Source organism: Microcaecilia unicolor, chromosome 3 (genome assembly GCF_901765095.1).
Source record: "Microcaecilia unicolor chromosome 3, aMicUni1.1, whole genome shotgun sequence".
Taxonomy (NCBI): Eukaryota; Metazoa; Chordata; class Amphibia; order Gymnophiona; family Siphonopidae; genus Microcaecilia; species Microcaecilia unicolor.
This window is the reverse complement of record NC_044033.1, coordinates 209,180,394-209,198,608: the sequence shown is the minus strand read 5'-3', so window position 1 is coordinate 209,198,608 and position 18,215 is coordinate 209,180,394. Positions and strand designations below refer to the sequence as shown.

Below are 18,215 nucleotides of genomic sequence, written 5' to 3'. Positions count from 1 at the left end.
TCCCACAGATCTTACAGTCCTTGGGCTTGTCTCACCCGATGGACACCATAAGGGTGGCAGGATGCATGGTACCTGCATACCTGGTCCTGGGCCTTGATGTTAGCATTCAATTTTCTACCAGAAGCAGTATGGAAATGTGCCGGGACATCATGGACGGAGATCAGGTACTTTTCTAAGAAGACAAGGAGAAGGGCCATGTTAGGGGAACTACTTCTTTCTCCCATTCCCCTAGCCCCTGCCCCCAACCATAGAGGGAAAGCCATGGAGACTGAAGCTGCTCTTCAAGTATATAAGTATATACCTGTTTCTATACTGGGATAGACCGAAGGTCCATCAAGCCCAGTATGCTGTTTCCAACAGTGGCAATCCAGGTCACAAGTACCTGGCAAGATCCCAAAACAGTACAATACATTTTATAATGCTTATTCTAGAAATACGCAGTGGATTTTCCCCAAGTCCATCTTAATAATAGCTTATGGACTTTTAGGAAGCCATCCAAACCTTTTTTAAACCCCGCTAAGCTAACTGCTTTTACTACATTCTCTGGCAACGAATTCCAGAATTAAAGTACTCGCTGAGTGAAGAAATATTTTCTCCAATTCATTTTAAATTTACTACTTTGTAGCTTCATTGCATGCCCCCATCTATCACCTACCTTGCTCATTGCAGGTCATCTGAGCTGGCTTCTTTAATGCCCGGTTTGTGGCTTCTGTGCAAGGGAGACAGATGGGCCTGAAACATCAAAATAAAGAGACTTTCAGAAAGCTGGGACCCCAGACTGCAGAAGAACATAAGTTTGTGTTAACTGTGATATCACATGTAAGACACGTGAAGTGATTCTTCCATTGCTGCTGCCCACTAGGAAAATCCACTACTTATTTCTAGGATAAGCAGCATAAAATCTATTGTATTGAGATCTTGCCAGGTACTTGTGACCTGGATTGGCTACTGTTGGAAACAGGATGCTGGGCTTGATGGACCTTCGGGCTGTCCCAGTATGGCAGCGCTTATTATTTATTTATTGGTGCTTATATCCCATATAATCCAAATATTAATTATTGTTCTATGTGGCTTAATAATTAAGACTAGAAATGCATACAATATATTTTTACAAGTATGAAGAAAACATTAATGATGAGATTTTGAAATGAGCAAACAAGTAAATATATCATAACTTTTGCTGTTTAGTTCATTGTCTAACAATGCAGAATTATATCACTTAATTCACGGAATAATCTTTATTAACTCATTGGTCTATATATTTAGCTCCACCCATGCGTACACCCCCTAGAGGTTACAAGCTATAGCACTTATAGAACAGTGCAATTATGCATATAAATATAATAACATAGTAGATGACGGCAGATAAAGACCTGTATGGTCCATCCAGTCTAACCAACAAGATAAACATTGTATGAGCTACTTTATATGGATACCTGACCTTGATTTGTCCTTGCCATTTTCAGGGCACAGACTGTAGAAGTCTACCCAGCACTAACTTTGCTTCCCAATTACCGGTGTTGCCACCTAATCTCCGCTAAGCTTTTGTGGATCCATTCCTTCTAAACAGGATTCCTTTGTGTTTATCCCATGCATGTTTGAATACAGTTATCATTTTCATCTCCACCACCTCCCATGGGAGGGCATTCCATGCATCCACCACCCGTTTCCATGAAAAAATACTTCCTGACATTACTCCTGAGTTTGCCCCCCCCCCCCCTTCAACCTCAGTTCATGTCCTCTAGTTCTACCACCTTCCTGTCGCTGGCAAATGTTCGTTTGCAGATTAATACCTTTCCGATATTTGAACATCAGTATCGTGCCACCTCTATTCTTCTTTCCTCCAAGGTATACATGTTCAGGTCGGCAAGTCTCTCCTCATACGGTTTGCAACGCAAATCCCATACCATTTTTGTAGCTTTTCTTTGCACCGCTTCAAGTCTTTTTACTTCCTTAGCAAAATATGGCCTCCAAAACTGAACACAATGCTCCAGGTGGGGCCTCTCCAATGACTTGTACAGGGGCATCAACACCTCCTTTCTTCTGCTGGTTACACTTCGCTCTATACAGCCTAGCATCCTTCTGGCTACAGCCACTGCCTTGTTACACTGTTTCATTGCCTTCAGATCCTCAGATACTATCACCCCAAGATCCCTCTCCCTGTGTGTATCAGACTCTCACCTCCTAACTCATGAATTTCTCCCGTGAATTTCTACTCTACTCTATTCTTTTTTTTTTTTTTTTACATTTTACTTATCAATATTTCACTTTTACAACCAAGCAAAACACTTGTACAGAAAATCATACTTTCCAATATTAATATCAAAGAAAAAGCAGGAATATTATACATTGAAAATAAAACTCAAGTCCACATTATATGATCCCAGATTACAAACAATGGAGAATCTAATTTAGCGGAAAAAGAAAAAAAAAATAGAAAGGTAATACACCTAACATGTTAACAGGATTCCCAAATCCCAAAATAAAGAGTGCCAATCACTAGGTATAGATTACACCCCAGTGATCCGTTTTGTTGGCAAGAAAGCTGTAAGGTGAGAAGGGTCAAAAAAGACTCATTTAACCAATTGAATAATGTTTTCTTATCCAGTCCTTATTACAGGATTTCTATCTCTCTCTCCTCTGTCAACCCTGCCCCCTACACCTGGAACTTCCTTTGATCTGCATCCTAAAAGTCTCTCAAAGGTTAATACACACATTCATGTGAACAGCAAATGGACAACAAATGGCAGGAGCTCATTGCCTTTCACTTGCTTGGTCAGAGGAAGGTGGGGGGAAGAGGTGGGGGTACTTGCTTCACCTGGCCTGCTTAATACCATTGTAATTTACAGAAAAAAGAGAAATTTCCACTTCTCATCGTCTGTAAATTCTTAGATATTAGATACTTAGCAGCACTGAAACTGCTTGGTTCAGGCCTTCATAAGTACAATGTACACCTCCACCAACAATATCTAACTACACATTTACAGGGATATTGTAGGAAAAACGTAGTCCCTTTCTGAAGAACCCCTGGTTTATAATAAGCTGAAAGGTTTGAACTTAGGACCGAAAGTGGTGAACTGGATAAGAAACTGGTTGACCGACAGGTGGCAGAGAGTGGTGGTAAATGGAATCCGCTCGGAGGAAAGGAAGGTGAGCAGTGGGGTTCCTCAGGGGTCGGTGCTGGGGCCGAATCTGTTTAATATATTTGTGGGAGATATTGCTGAAGGGTTGGAAGGAAAGGTGTGGCCATTTTGCGGATGACATGAAAATAGCCAATAGAGTGGATACCCTGGCGGGAGTAGAAACGATGAGAAGGGATCTCCGTACCTTAGAAGAATGGTCGAGGGTCTGGCAGTTAAAATTTAATATTATTAGTCTCTGGGGAATTAAACCAAAGTCCCAGTTTCTCTGTTAGTGAAACTCAAAATACATAGAAACCTCATTATCTTCTCAAAACTATTTACATAAATATCTTTAAATATATAGTGATAGTGCTCAGTTTCGGGTGCATGTCATTGAGCTAATGAATAACTCATTAAGTCGCACCTATGCCCACCGTCATTGCACTCTGTGTTCCTCCCTCCCTACCAGTTATTTCTTGCGAACCTCTCCACTCTATTACAGCGTGGAGGACTTTTATATGCCAGTAAGAATATATATAGATGAAAGGGATTGATGCATTCAGTAACTAGATGGATAGGAGTGAAATGAGAACGGTGGTTCATAAAATTATCTACAGCGAAGCCCCGGGATACATGACAGACCTCATAGACCTACCAACTAGAAACAACACGATCAACATGAACATACCTAAATCTCCACTACCCAAGCTGCAAAGGACTCAAATACAAATCAACCTATGCATCCAGCTTTTCCTACATAAGCACACAACTATGGAATGCATTACCAAAAGCCGTGAAAACAACTTATGATCACCTAAACTTCCAGAAATCATTAAAAACTAGCCTGTTCAAAAAGGCTTACCCTACCGACCCAACTTAAATGCCTGTACGCTGCAACACAACGAAACCAAAGCTCGTAATGGACATATAATAACTCTTCCTCTCTACGATTCCTTAATGTGTCTGTTACACATGAATCTTATTCTACCACAGCATTAATGTATTTGTTCATACCACAATATGCGAACGCCTCTACGGTACTATGTAAGCCACATCGAGCCTGCAAATAGGTGGGAAAATGTGGGATACAAATGTAACAAATAAATAAATATATTTCTCTATTACAGTTAATCGTTCCCCTGAGGACGTGCAAAGCGAAACATGTGTGCATATAGGGAACGGGATGGAGAAAACAAAGATAGAGAACACGGTGTGTGGCATCACTTTATTCACGTACGGAATTGGGGAGCATGGAATAAGCAAAAGGAAAAAGAAGAAAAAAGAAAGTGGACAACATGAGCTATAACTCACCAATCAGCACTATTTAAGAACATGTGAGACAGCACGCCCCTACAAGATAAGTGAAAGCCTGAATAATTGCATAATTTGTTAAAACCCTAAATTATAGAGATTTTTGACAGGCGTATAAAAGTCCTCCACGCTGTAATAGAGTGGAGAGGTTCGCAAGAAATAACTGGTAAGGAGGGAAGAACACATAGTGCGATGATGGTGGGCATAGGTGTGACTTAATGAGTTATTCATTAGCTCAATGACATGCACCCGAAACTGAGCACTATCACTATATATTAAAGATATTTATGTAAATAGTTTTGAGAAGATAATGAGGTTTCTATAGTATTTTGAGTTAAAATTTAATGCCAAGAAGTGTAGAGTGATGCACTTGGGGTGCAGAAACCAAAAGAGAGATACCGAATAGGAGGGGAGAGATTAGTAAGCTTGACTCAGGAGAGAGACCTTGGGGTGTTGGTGTCTGAAGACCTAAAGGTGAAGAAACAATGCGACAAGGCAACAGCCGTGACCAGAAGGATGCTAGGCTGCATATAGAGGGGCATAACCAGTAGAAGAAAGGAGGTGTTGATGCCCCTCTACAAGTCGTTGGTGAGGCTCCACTTCGAGTATTGTGTTCAGTTTTGGAAGCTGTATCTTGCTAAAGATGTAAAAAGACTGGAAGCGGTGCAAAGAAAAGCTACTAAAATGGTATGGGATTTGCGTTGCAAACCGTACGAGGACAGACTTGCTGACCTGAACATGTATACCTTAGAGGAAAGGAGAAACAGGGGTGACATGATACAGACGTTCAAATATTTGAAAGGTATTAATCCACAAAGAAACCTTTTCTGGAGACAGGAAGGCGGTAGAACTAGAGGACATGAATTGAGATTGAAGCGGGACTGACTCAGGAGTAATGTCAGGAAGTATTTTTTCACAGACAGGTTGGTGGATATGTGGAATGCCCTCCCATGGGAGGTGGTGGAGATGAAAACGGTAATGGAATTCAAACATGCGTGGGATAAACACAAAGGAATGCTATTTAGAAGGAATGGTTCCGCGGAATCTTAGTGGAGATTGGGTGGTGACGCCGGAAATTGGGAAACAAAACGGGAACTAGCCAGACTTCTACAGTCTATGCCCAGATTGTGACTCAATAGATAGGGATGGGCTGGAGTGTAAATTTTAAGGGGTTTCAATGTTAGCTTTAGAACTTAGTACAAGAACAGTACTGGGCAGAGTCTACGTCTGTCTGTGCCCTGAGAATGACAGGGACAAATCAAACTTGGGTATAAAGTATCACATACCATGTAAAGTGAGTTTATCTTGTTGGGCAGACTGGATGGACCGCTCAGGTCTTTACCTGCCATCATTTACTATGTTACTATTCCGTGCACTTATACAAACAAGGCAAGCATAACAGCATGTGCCTAGTTATAGAATGCTCTTTGTAAGTGTTCTGGTGTTGCCTTGAATGTCCACAGGATCTTGTGTACCTGTGGCAGTAGAGGCCAACTGAATTTTGTATTGGGTTTTGACCAAAAATGCCTGTGCATTTTCAGCTGAAATCAAACTCCCTTCTCCCTTCTTATGTTCTTATGACTTTCATGCCTTGAGACCTGAGGTGGTGGCTTTGGATGCAAGATTCTCTTACAGGGGGGATAAATCTGCTTTCTTAGATCCATTGTAATTTGGGACTGTTCTTTGGGATGAGTTCTGAAGCATAAAGGATAGTATATTAATTTCTTCGGGGGAGGGATTGTGGTTAGGTTCAGTTTTAGATATTCTTGTTCTGGGCTAGATTTGATTTGATTTCTTTATGGTTATGATGAGACCGTCTTTCTCTTGATGTGGGAGCAAAGACAGAAAAGTGGGAAATAGACCAGGCAATCCAGAGACAAATGAACAATTTGTTGGTGAAGTCTTGAAACCGTACCATGTTTCAGCTGGTAGCCTGCATCAGGAGTCTTTAAATAAAATGCAACACCATCAAATGGTCAATAACCGTAAATTCAAGAAAAAGGAAAAATGTGGTGTTTAAAAAGACCTAAATGTGTGGGTGCATAATCGAGCTGATGTCATCTTAAGGTCCCCCTGAACCCCATTTCTCTGGTTCAAAATTACTCCCTGCGGTTCCTCCCAATCCTGTCTTTAGATGACCTCCTGAACACCATCTTTCTCTGGTTCTAGATGATCTCCTGAGGTTCCTCCCAACCCTGTATTTCTATGACTCTAGAAGTCATCTTAAGGTCCCATGGAACCCCATCTTTCTCTGATTCTAAATGACTCCCTGAGGTTCCTCCCAACCCTATCTTTAGACCTCCTGAGGTCCTCCTGAACACCATCTTTCTCTGGTTCTAGATGACCTCCTGAGGATCTATCTCTAATTCTAGATGACCTCTTGAGGTCCTCATGAACATCATATTTATCTGGTTCTAGATGACCTCCTTAGGGCCTTCTGAACACCATCTTTCTTTGGTTCTAGATGACCCCATGAGAATCCCCAGCCCTATCTTTTGCTGATGCTACATTCTTGGACTCCTAATTTTCTAGCGACTTTTCTTCTGTGGTAGAACCAGCCTCTGCTGACATCAGCTCCTTACCTGGCCACTTTGGAGAATTTGAATTCATGTTGAATTTCTACCAAGGCAATGTCATATTCATAGAATTCCTTAATGTGCTCGTGCTGCTTCTTACGGTAGTCATAGAGTTTGTGCACGTGGACATTCCGGATACTGTAGTTTGCTCTGCGGAGACAGAAAGCCCTTGTCAGACTGAAGGAAAACCTGCTCTCCTCAGCCCATGTTCTTTCTCCTTGAAGAAAGGGAAGAACATCAAAATAAAATTTAGATATAAATATCCCAGGAGAAAGATCTTTTAAAATTTTCTATTGTACATGGACTGTCTCTTATAAGCAGATGGTGCTCTGATCATTGGCATCTCTTTTTTTTCTGCTGATCTGGGACCCTGACAGCAGCCAAAGGCATCTCATACCTGTAATTATATTCTGTACCTGGGTCACTCCTGATCCCGATGGAAAACAGACCCCAGTCAATGGTAAAAGGGAAGCAATGAGCAGCCGTTAAGACCCACTTAGTGGCAATTAAAGACCCCAGGCAGGAGTCTGACCCTAGAGGTGCCTGGAAAAAAACAGAAATATTTCGTGTAGATTTTTATTTAATTCATTTATTTATTGGGATTTATTATCTGCCTTTATGAAGAGATTCACCTCAGGCGGTTTTGACATAATTACTTGGTCCCTTTTGTTCACGACCAAGCCTTGAAAAGGTGCCCAAACTGACCAGATGACCACCAGAGGGAATCGGGGATCATCTCCCCTTACCCACCCAGTGATCACCAACCCCCTCCCACCCCCAAAAAAATTAAAAAACATTTTTTGTCAGTCTCTATGCCAGCCTCAAATGTCATACCCAGCTCCATGACAGCACTATGCAGGTCCCTGGAGCAGTTTTTAGTGGGTACTGCAGTGCACTTCAGGCAGGCAGACCCAGGCCCATCTCCCCCCTACCTGTTACACTTGTGTTGGTAAATGGGAGCCCTCCAAAATTCACCCAAAACCCACTGTACCCACACCTAGGTGCCCCCCGTTACCCTTTAAGGGCTATGGTAGTGGTGTACAGTTGTGGGGAGTGGGATTTGGGGGGCTCAGCACCCAAGGTAAGGGAGCTATGCACCTGGGAGCATTTTGTGAAATCCACTGCAGTGCCCCCTAGGGTGCCCGGTTGGTGTCCTGGCATGTGAGGGGGACCAGTGCACTACAAATGCTGGCTCCTCCCATGACCAAATGGCTTGGATTTGGCCGGGTTTGAGCTGGCTGCCATTAGTTTCCATTATCGGCGAAAACCAATGTCGGCCATCTCTAAGGGCGACTCAAATGTTGAGATTTGGCTGGCTCCGACTGTATTATCGAAACGAAAGATGGCCGCCCATCTTGTTTCGATAATACGGTCGGGTACTCCGCTTTATGGGGCCGTCATTAGAGATGGCCGCCCTTATAGATGGCCGTCCCCGTTCGATTATGCCCCTCTATGTTACAAAGAGCCTTGACACGGCCATATTTCGGCCAACTGGCCTGCCTCAGGAGTCTTTGCAGTCTTTAAGAGTGTCTATAGAAAAGCCATGTGTCTGTCGATCTGCTGCCAAATAGAAACGTTGTGTATGAATCTTCATGCTAGGAAAAGAACATTGTTCACAATCAGTAGTGAATAGTTGCCTCCTCCAAAACATTGTTTTCTGAGCATCGAGCTTTGTACACAAGGTTTCTATCTGGTAGAATATCGACAGACACATGGTTTTTCTATAGACAAGCTTAAAAGACTGCAAAAACTCCTGAAGCAGGCCAGTTGGCTGAAACATGGCCGGGTTAAGCCTTTTTGAGCTACACAATTGATCTGAACTTTCCATGTCTTTTGAGCTACACAATAAATTTGGACTTTTTTAAACCATCGTCTAAAGACCATATCCTTGTGTCACTTGCACTGTAGAACTACCATTATTTAAAAAAAAAAAAGGGGGGGGAGGGGAGTACCGGCTTATTGTTAATGACACCACAGTGACAGAGACTTTTGTGAACAATAATTTGAATAATTTTTATTTGATAATTTATAGATGATTTCTTTTAAAAGCATTTCGGATCGGAACGTCAATCGTGGGCAAGGTGTCGGTAGTGGACAAAATTAGAATCCCACTGCGTGAACAAGGTTTCGGAGCAAAGGCAATAGTGGCTCCAGATTGGAAGCTCCATATTTGTGGGACCTAAACCCCTTGGACTACCATGTCTAGGAAGCAATGTCAGAGGCCTGTCATAAGCTCCACCCAAACAATCGTTGAACTCTATGAAGTGCTGCAGATGATTTGGGACAGCCTGCCACAGGGACTGATCGACAAGGCTCTTAATAACTTCCCAAAGCTACTGAAGGTCTGTGTTAAAGCTGGGGGTGGACACTTTGAGTATTCACAGTGACTGCGAAATTTTGACACGTATCGTTTGAATGACGTAATTTTACTCTGTTTTAGCTCGAACATTTTTAACGCGCAAAAATCAGTAGATAGTAATGTTAAAATGTCGGTAACATCAACAAAGCTTAAGATAATTAATTGTTGTTTAATATTAAGATGTAAGTATGATGACTAAATAAGCACGTACAATTAACCCTTGGAGCAGGGACCCATTCGACCAGGCATACCCCTCCCCTTCCCACTTACTTTGCTTCCCCCCCCCCCCCCCCCCCCATACGTCATCAATCAATAACTTTTCTGCACACAATTGTGGGGTAACCATAGGCTGCAGCTTGATTTATTAACAATTTAAAACTTTCAATTAACATCAGTAAAGGATAACCCCACCCCCGAGCTACAGTTGTTAAAGCATAACATCAACAGCTGCCCCCCTCCACCGCTCGCCTTGATAGCAAAGCAGCAACTTCCACTTCCTGCTGTCACCGCAACTCTTCCTCTTCCTGGCTCCGCCCTAACAGCAAGAGCCCTGACCTGTGTGGACCTCCACACATTTATTCCAGGTCACCCGACCCGCCTTTAATGCCCTGGCTCATCCCCATGAGCCATTGCTCCTGTAGCTTGGGTTTTTGCCGCTGCGACAAATCCAACACCATTCACCTGAAAACAGAATTCTACAACACAACAAAGGAAGCCTCGCCCCCTCAATTAAATGTGAGGGTGGGAGGGAGGGCAAAGCCGCCTCCGAGGATCAGGAAATGCCCTGAGCCTTGGAGGAAGCCCAGCCTTTATTCCCTCCCCACTGCCCCGCCTCCGGCATCCTCTCCTCCAATTGGAAGCAAGAATCAGGCTCAAGGGCTGGCTGGCTTCTTTTAACAATATAACAAATACAGGGGAATATTGTTTTAAATCAGAGTGCAATACTAAACTATGTTCCAAATGCACTCCAATTATGAATATACAGACCTTTTAATATAACGACACATAAACATCCACATACATTTTTAAATCACACATATTTTGCAGGGCTCCCATGCACCCATAATTCAACCCTTACTACACCAATTCAATACTGATAGCTCACAGTCATTCAGCACGACCTATTAAGGAACGGCGTTGAATAAATCCTTGCTTTTTAGCACGGATTGTTGATTTTTGTGGCGCCCCAGTACCTGTTAAAGTGACCCGTGACCCATATAAGTTGGATGGTAAAAGGATAAATAATATCGGAGTCAACAAAAACCGAGCACAAGGATCTTTGCAAGTTGAGACATCATCACGTAGCGGGTTAAGGCCCGCCGTAGGTTGAACTTGCGGACAATTATTAGACCAGCTTGGTACAATTAACGACTGAATAGGTCATGCTGAATGACTGTGAGCTATCAGTATTGAATCGGTGTAATAAGGGTTGAATTATGGGTGCATAGGAGCCCTGCAAAATATGTGTGTGATTTAAAAATGTATGTGGATGTTTATGTGTCGTTATATTAAAAAGTTTGTATATTCATAATTGGAGTGCATTTGGAACATGGCTTCTTTTAAGCCAACCAATCCTTCCAGCCCCCAAGCCCTCCGGCCGAGAACACTAACCCCCCCTCACTCCCCCCACCCACGCACTCTCTCCTTCCTGCCCAGAACGGGCCCAGCCCTTGTTTAACTGGGCTCGTCGAGACAAGCTTTCGGGCCTTTCTTTATTGTTGAAATTCCAAGTGGTTGCTGAGAAAATGACAGTAAACTCTAGGGGGTTATTTTTTTTTTTTTTTTGCCTCACCCTGTATATTTATGTTTAAATCTTGGTACTTAAATCTTATTCTAAGTATTGTTCCCCAGATTTTATACAGGTTGCCCAAAGTTGGGTATGCAAATTTGGGCACACAGGGTTGAAGAGTAGCCAGTGATGAGTAAGTGGTCCCATGGTTGAAGAGTAGGCAGAGGTCAGTGGGTAGGTAGTCCCGGGGTTCAAGAATAGCCAGTGATGGATGGGTAAGTGGTTCCCGGGATGAACAGTAGCCACTGGTGGCTGGGTAAGTGGTTCTAGGCAGTGGCGTAACGGGGGGGGGGGGCTGCCACTTTGGGCGGGGCGGTTCGCCGTTGCACCCCCCCCCGGGTGCAGCACGATGACATCCCCCCTCGGCGCATCGACAGCCCCCGACCAGCTCCCGCACCCTACCTTTAAAAAGAATGTCAGAATCCGAGGCGAGGCGCAGCCCCTCACGCCTGCCCTGCACGTGGGCCTTCTCTCGCTCTGTCTGTCCCGCCCTTGCGGAAATAGGAAGTTGTGTCAGTGGAAGGCGGGACAGATAGAGCGAGGGAAGGCCCGACGGTCCAAATTTCTTTTACATGCAGGGCAGGTGCGAGGCGCTGCGCCTCGCCTCGGATTCCGATATTCTTTTTAAAGGTAGGGTGCGGGAGCTGGTCGGGGGGGTGTTGATGCGCCGAGGGGGGGGGAGCTGGCAGGGAGCACCCCCCCTGAGCTGACACCCGGGGCGGACCGCCCCTCCCGCCCCCCCTTGCTACGCCACTGGTTCTAGGGTTGAAGAGTAGGCAGAGGTGGGTGGGTAAATAATCCCAGGGATGAACAGCAGTAGTGTAGCCAAGGGTGGGCCTGAGCCCACCCACTTTGGGCTCAGGCCCACCCAGTAGCAGCACATCTATGATGTGGCTGGCAGGGATCCCCAAGCCCCACCATCCGAAAACTCCCCAAAACTGTCCCTCCTGCATACCTTGTAAATAGCAGATCTTTGCCTGCAGTGAGCAGTGACTGATGCATACTGTTCGCACCGGCCCCACAGATTTCCCTCTGATATATTCCCGCCTATGCGGATCAGGAAGTTGCATCAGAAGGAAGGCTGTGGGGCCAACATGAGCAGTGTGTATTAGTTGCTGCTCACTGCCAGTGACAATCTGCTATTTAAAAGGTATGCAGTGTGTGTGTGTGGGGGGGGGGGGGGGGGGATGTTTGAGAGACCATATGTATGCAGGTGAGAGAGGGAGAGACCAAATCATTTGTGGGACAAGACGGAGTTCTTCTGTCCACCATCTTGGGCCCAGGCCCACCCAAAATTGGGTATCTGACTACGCCCCTGATGAACTGTAGGCAGTGTGGGTGGGTAAGTGGTCCCAAGATTGAAGAGTAGACAGAGGTGGGTGGGTAGGTAGTCCTAGGGTTGAAGAGCAGCCAATGATGGGTGGGTAGGTGGTCTCAGGGTTGAAGAGTAGATAGAGGTAGGTTAGAGTTGTGATGAACTTGTGTATTGTAAAATATTCAGATACACACATAGAATGCATGCACATATTTATCCCAGCTTTGGAGAAGGGGTAGGCTTTGTGTGTGAATTAGTGCACTATGGGGGCTGGTTTTGTCTATTTTATAAACACGCAGGGGCTTAAAATAAGAGCCGTCAACACCCACTTTATGCCAACTGGTGAATGAATCGACATAATGAACTTTATGGAAAAGACCAGCAGAGTAGACCCGGGCCTGACCTTGATGTGAACCAGCCAAGGGAATTTCTCTCGTATCGTAGCCACTGATGACTCATTAGCCAAACCGCACATATCCCCAAAATCTGGAAAATCTGTCCAGGGAAAAGATATTAAATAAATATAAAGACGGACAGCTTAAATTAATATTGCATATACTCTGACTTCAGCCTGAGGAGGACAGGTCTCCTTTAACCCCACCCCCCCAACACACACTGATTCCAGTCTGAGGAAAGGGCGGGTCTCTGTTAGTCTCCACGCTCCCCCCCCCCCCCTACACACACACACTGTCCAATCTGAGGAAAGGGCATGTCTCCTTTAACCCCACACATACAAACAAACAACAAACAAACACACTTCAGTCTGAGGACAGGTCTCCTTTAACACAACACCATCTGGATCCAGCGTGAGGAAACGGGGCAAAGAGGATGGACACATACCCAACATATCTTCAAAGGAGGCCTTCAGACTATCTGGGTCTTCCATCACAAAGACGTGGTTCTCACCGGGTTTCTTCGATGCAATGTCATTTAGCTCTGCCCTGTCCACATCAAGATTTCCAATACCAAAGGCATAAATATCTGAAAGACAATGAACAAGTTACACACTTTTACTTTATATTGAATATGACACCTGCTCCTCTCACTGTCCCCAATACACCAATTACACTGTATCATTTTATGTTAAGGGTAAAACACCCACTCCCCTCACTGTCCTCCATACACAAGTTACACAGCATCACTTATATTAAGAAATAAAACACCTGCTCCTCTGTCTCCCATACACAAGTTACACTGTATCACTTTCTATTAAGGGTGAAACACCTGCTCCTGTCACTGTCCCCCATACACAAATTACACTGTATCACTTTATATTAAGAATAAAACACCCCTCCATTCACTGTTCCCCCAATACATGAGTTACACTGTGTCACTTTATATTATGAAGAAAATGTCCCTTCCCCTCACTGTCCCTCATACCCTGTGTCAGTGTAAGGAAGAATAAAACAGACCCTCCCCCGGTCATCTCTGATAATCAGTTCTTACCCAGGAAGTCCCTCTTCTCGTCAATTTCCAGAAGACTGTGGATTTTAATGATGGTATCCTTCGGTCTTCGCCCATATTGGATTTTCCTGAAAAGGTGAAATACACACACGTGTTGCTCCCAACCTTCTCTTCCCCTTTCCACCTTCCCACTTCATTTCTGAAATTCTCCTTACATTTCTGAATCACTTCACCAAAGCCTGCTCAAAATGATTTACACTGCTCAAGTGCCATAGAAGACCAAACCCTTACCTTGTCACTAGCCCCCTGGTCGTAGGACCTGTTCCAGCTGTCCAATTACATTGGAAATAAAAGGCTGTACTTACCATCGGTCAGCAACAGTATGGCGTGGCGGATGGTTGACCAGATCTGATTACGTTTCTGAAGCTGGTACGATGCTTTCTGGAATGACATCATCTCGTAGACCGTATGCAGAGCTGCTCGAATATTGGTTCCTGACCGGTCATAGTGGTCTATAGACAGAAAAACAGAATTACTGGGACTCCTGCCATTGATCCTGGAAGCCTCAAACTCAGGTGGGACCCACGTGGCTGTAATACTGCGAAGGACTCAGCTCCACTCAGTGAGAGTGGGACCCACGTGGCTGTAATACTGCGAAGGACTCAGCTCTGAGTAGTGAGTGTGGGACCCCTGGTACTGTAATGCTAAGGAGCGTTCAGTTCAGAGGCTGTGAGTGTAGGACTCTGGGGTTTGTAATATTGAGAAGGACTCAGCTCAAAGGAGTGTGGGACTTGTGAGATTTAATACTGGGAAGGATTCAGCTCAGGGCACTGTGTGGGACCCATGGGGTGGTTTTACTAGGGAGGACTCAGTCCAGGTCAGTGAGTATGGGACTCATGAGGCTGTAATACTTGGAAGGGCTCAGCTCAGGGCCAGTGAGTGTGGGATATATGAGACTTTAATACTAGAAAGGACTCAGCTCGGGTATTGTGTGTGGGACCCATGTCATCTGCTTGTAATACTGGGGAAGGCTCAGGACAGTGAGTGTGGGACCCATGAGGCTGTAGTACCATTGGTACTGGGGAGTTATGATAGGTTCCTGACCTCTGTATAACGTGCGGTTTCTCAGTTTGGTCAGGACTTCTGTCCAATCTGCCGATTCTTTGTCATACACATGAAGGATGACTTTAGGCGCTGTGGCATAGGTCACGATCCCAAAATTCACAGTGATGTCAAACCTGGAAAGCTGAAAGGAAAGTAACAGATAGACAACCATAGAGCCAGACAAAGATAGGAGGTAAACATTTTTCAAAAAGTAGCGTCAAATACCTTATAAAATAATTTGCCATATCTGACCTTCAAGACACAGAATACTGAGATGTAGCCTAGTGCTTCAAGACAGAGCTGCGGCACCTGCAGCCCACGGCTTCTACCCATTCCTACCATTAATGCAAAGAGCACAGAGCTGTGGTATCTGCAGATCCAGGCTCCAATCCAACGTCTGACACCAACGCTCACTATGTGACAGCCTGCTGCTGAGATGATAGAGCTGTGACACTGGTAGACACATGTTTTAATCCAACTTTTGACACCAACACTCATTCTGTGAAAGCTTAGTGCTGAGATGATAGGCTGGTAGACACATGTTTTAATCCAACTTCTGACACCAACGCTCGCTGTGTGACAGCCTAGTGCTAAGATGATAGAGCTGTGATGCTGGTAGACGCACGTTTTAATACAATCCAGCTTCTGACACCAACACTCGCTATGTGACAACCTAGTGCTGAGATGATAGAGCTGTGATGCTGGTAGACACACATTTTAATCTAATTACACCAACACTCACTATGTAACAGCCTAGTGCTGAGATGATAGAGCTGCAACACTGGTAGACACACATTTTAATCCAACTTGACACCAACCCTCGCTGTGTGATAGCCTGGTTTTGAAATCCTAGAGCTGCAACACTTGTACATCCACACTTTAATCTAACTTGTGATGCCAACACTCACTGTGTGCTGGCCTAGTGCTGAGATGATAGAGCTGTGACTCTGGTAGACACATGTTGTAATCCAACTTCTGACACCAACGCTCGCTGTGTGACAGCCTAGTGCTGAGATGATAGAGCTGTGACACTGGTAGACACACATTTACTCCAACTTCTGACACCAACGCTCGCTGTGTGACATCCTAGTGCTGAGATGATAGAGCTGTGACGCTTTTAGACACACGTTTTAATCCAACTTCTGACACCAACGCTCGCTGTGTGACATCCTAGTGCTGAGATGATAGAGCTCTGACTCTGGTAGACACACGTTGTAATCCAACTTCTGACACCAACGCTCATTGTGTGACAGCCTAGTGCTGAGATCATACATCTGTGACACTTATAGACCCACATTTTAATCTAATGACACCAACGCTCGCTGTGTGACATCCTAGTGCTGAGATGATAGAGCTGTGACGCTTGTAGACACACGTTTTAATCCAACTTCTGACACCAACGCTCGCTGTGTGACATCCTAGTGCTGAGATCATACATCTGTGACACTTATAGACCCACATTTTAATCTAATGACACCAACGCTCGCTGTGTGACATCCTAGTGCTGAGATGATAGAGCTGTGATTCTGGTAGACACACCTTGTAATCCAACTTCTGACACCAACGCTCATTGTGTGACAGCCTAGTGCTGAATCATACATCTGTGACACTTATAGACCCACATTTTAATCTAATGACACCAACGCTCGCTGTGTGATAGCCTGGTTTTGAAATCCTAGAGCTGCAACACTTGTACATCCACACTTTAATCTAACTTGTGATGCCAACACTCACTGTGTGCTGGCCTAGTGCTGAGATGATAGAGCTGTGACTCTGGTAGACACATGTTGTAATCCAACTTCTGACACCAACGCTCGCTGTGTGGCAGCCTAGTGCTGAGATGATAGAGCTGTGACGCTTGTAGACACATGTTTTACTCCAACTTCTGACACCAACGCTCACTGTGTGGCAGCCTAGTGCCGAGAACATAGAGCTGTGACATCTGCTGACCCAGGCTTCAATCTGCTAGTCAGATAACACAGAGGCAAGGCTAACATGATCAGAAAATCAAATAGTGGTAAATTAATTAGTTTATTATCATATAATTTATATTATAAAGAGTTAAGCTCTGGAACTCATTGCTGAGGATGTGGTTGCAGCAGTTAGCGTTATCTTGGTTTAAAAAAAAGTTTGGACAGGTTCCTGGAGGAAAAGTACATATTCTGGACATGGGGGAAGCCACTGCTTGCCCTCGGATTGGTAGCATGGAATATTGCTGCTGTTTGGGTTTCTGCCAGGTACTTGTGATCTGGATTGGCCACTGTTGGAAACGGGATACTGGACTAGATGGACCTTTGGTCTGACCCAGTATGACTACGCTTATGTTCTTTTTATAAGGCCATTTAGCTAACAATGCTAAATCTAACTAAATAAAATAAATGCTCTTTTCAGTATATACTTTCCTATTGACTGCTGGTATTGTTATATCATCTCCTTAGCGCCTTACTAAGTGGTTAGAGCAGAAGGCTGAGATTCAGGGAAGCCAGAATTCAAATCTCACTTTTCTTACTGGCTTTTTGTGATCTTTGGCAAATGGCTTAATTTAGATTGTAAATTTTCTGGGGATAGGGAAATACCTACTGCACTAAAATGTAACTACCAAGAAAAAGGAATGAGACAAATCTAAAAACATAAAAAACCTGTCACAAACTGTACCTATGTGACAGCCTAACCCTGAGAGCACAGAGCTGTGACACCTGCAGATCCGGGCTCCAATCCCACTGCTGACACCATCCCTCCCTGTGTGACAGCTTATTGCAGAAAGCACAGAGCATGAATACCTCCTGATCCAGGCTCTAATCCCACTACAGCCACAAGCTCTCCCTGTGTGACAGCCTAATCCTGAGAGCTCAGATCTGTGATTCCTGCAGATCCAGTTGCAAATCCCACTACAGCCGCAAACTCTCCCTGCGTCACAGCTTATTGTAGAGAGCACAGAACTGTACCACCTGCAGATCCAGGCTCCAATCCTACATCCCACCTACTTGCACAAACTGTCTCTGTGTGACAGCCTATCACAGAGAGCACAGAGATATGTGACACCTGCAGATCCAGGCTTCAATCCCACCACCAACTCTCTGTGTGACAGCCTAATCCCGAGAGCACAGAGCTGTGACACTGACAGAACCAGGCTCCAAGTTTCTTTGTGCTGTTCAGCCCCTGCCTGTGGTGCTATATTCACAGGTAAAGGAGTGGCTTCAACTGCCTCTTCCCCAAGAGCTTTAGAGGGTACAAG

General features: G+C 44.6%; 1 protein-coding gene across 1 annotated transcript in view; it reads right to left on the bottom strand.

Moving 5' to 3' along the window:
• The window catches only part of LOC115464337, a 133,760-nt gene that overhangs the window by 3,850 nt on the left and 111,695 nt on the right, over positions 1-18,215 (bottom strand). Inside the window, exons 29-38 of the mRNA XM_030194726.1 lie at positions 14,981-15,165; positions 14,242-14,388; positions 13,964-14,004; positions 13,919-13,931; positions 13,313-13,453; positions 12,876-12,967; positions 7,368-7,552; positions 7,016-7,159; positions 656-732; positions 81-172 (exon numbers count right to left, since the gene is read on the bottom strand). Of these exons, the coding sequence (XP_030050586.1) occupies positions 81-172; positions 656-732; positions 7,016-7,159; positions 7,368-7,552; positions 12,876-12,967; positions 13,313-13,453; positions 13,919-13,931; positions 13,964-14,004; positions 14,242-14,388; positions 14,981-15,165 (1,117 nt within the window). The remainder of the gene's footprint in view (positions 1-80; positions 173-655; positions 733-7,015; positions 7,160-7,367; positions 7,553-12,875; positions 12,968-13,312; positions 13,454-13,918; positions 13,932-13,963; positions 14,005-14,241; positions 14,389-14,980; positions 15,166-18,215) is intronic.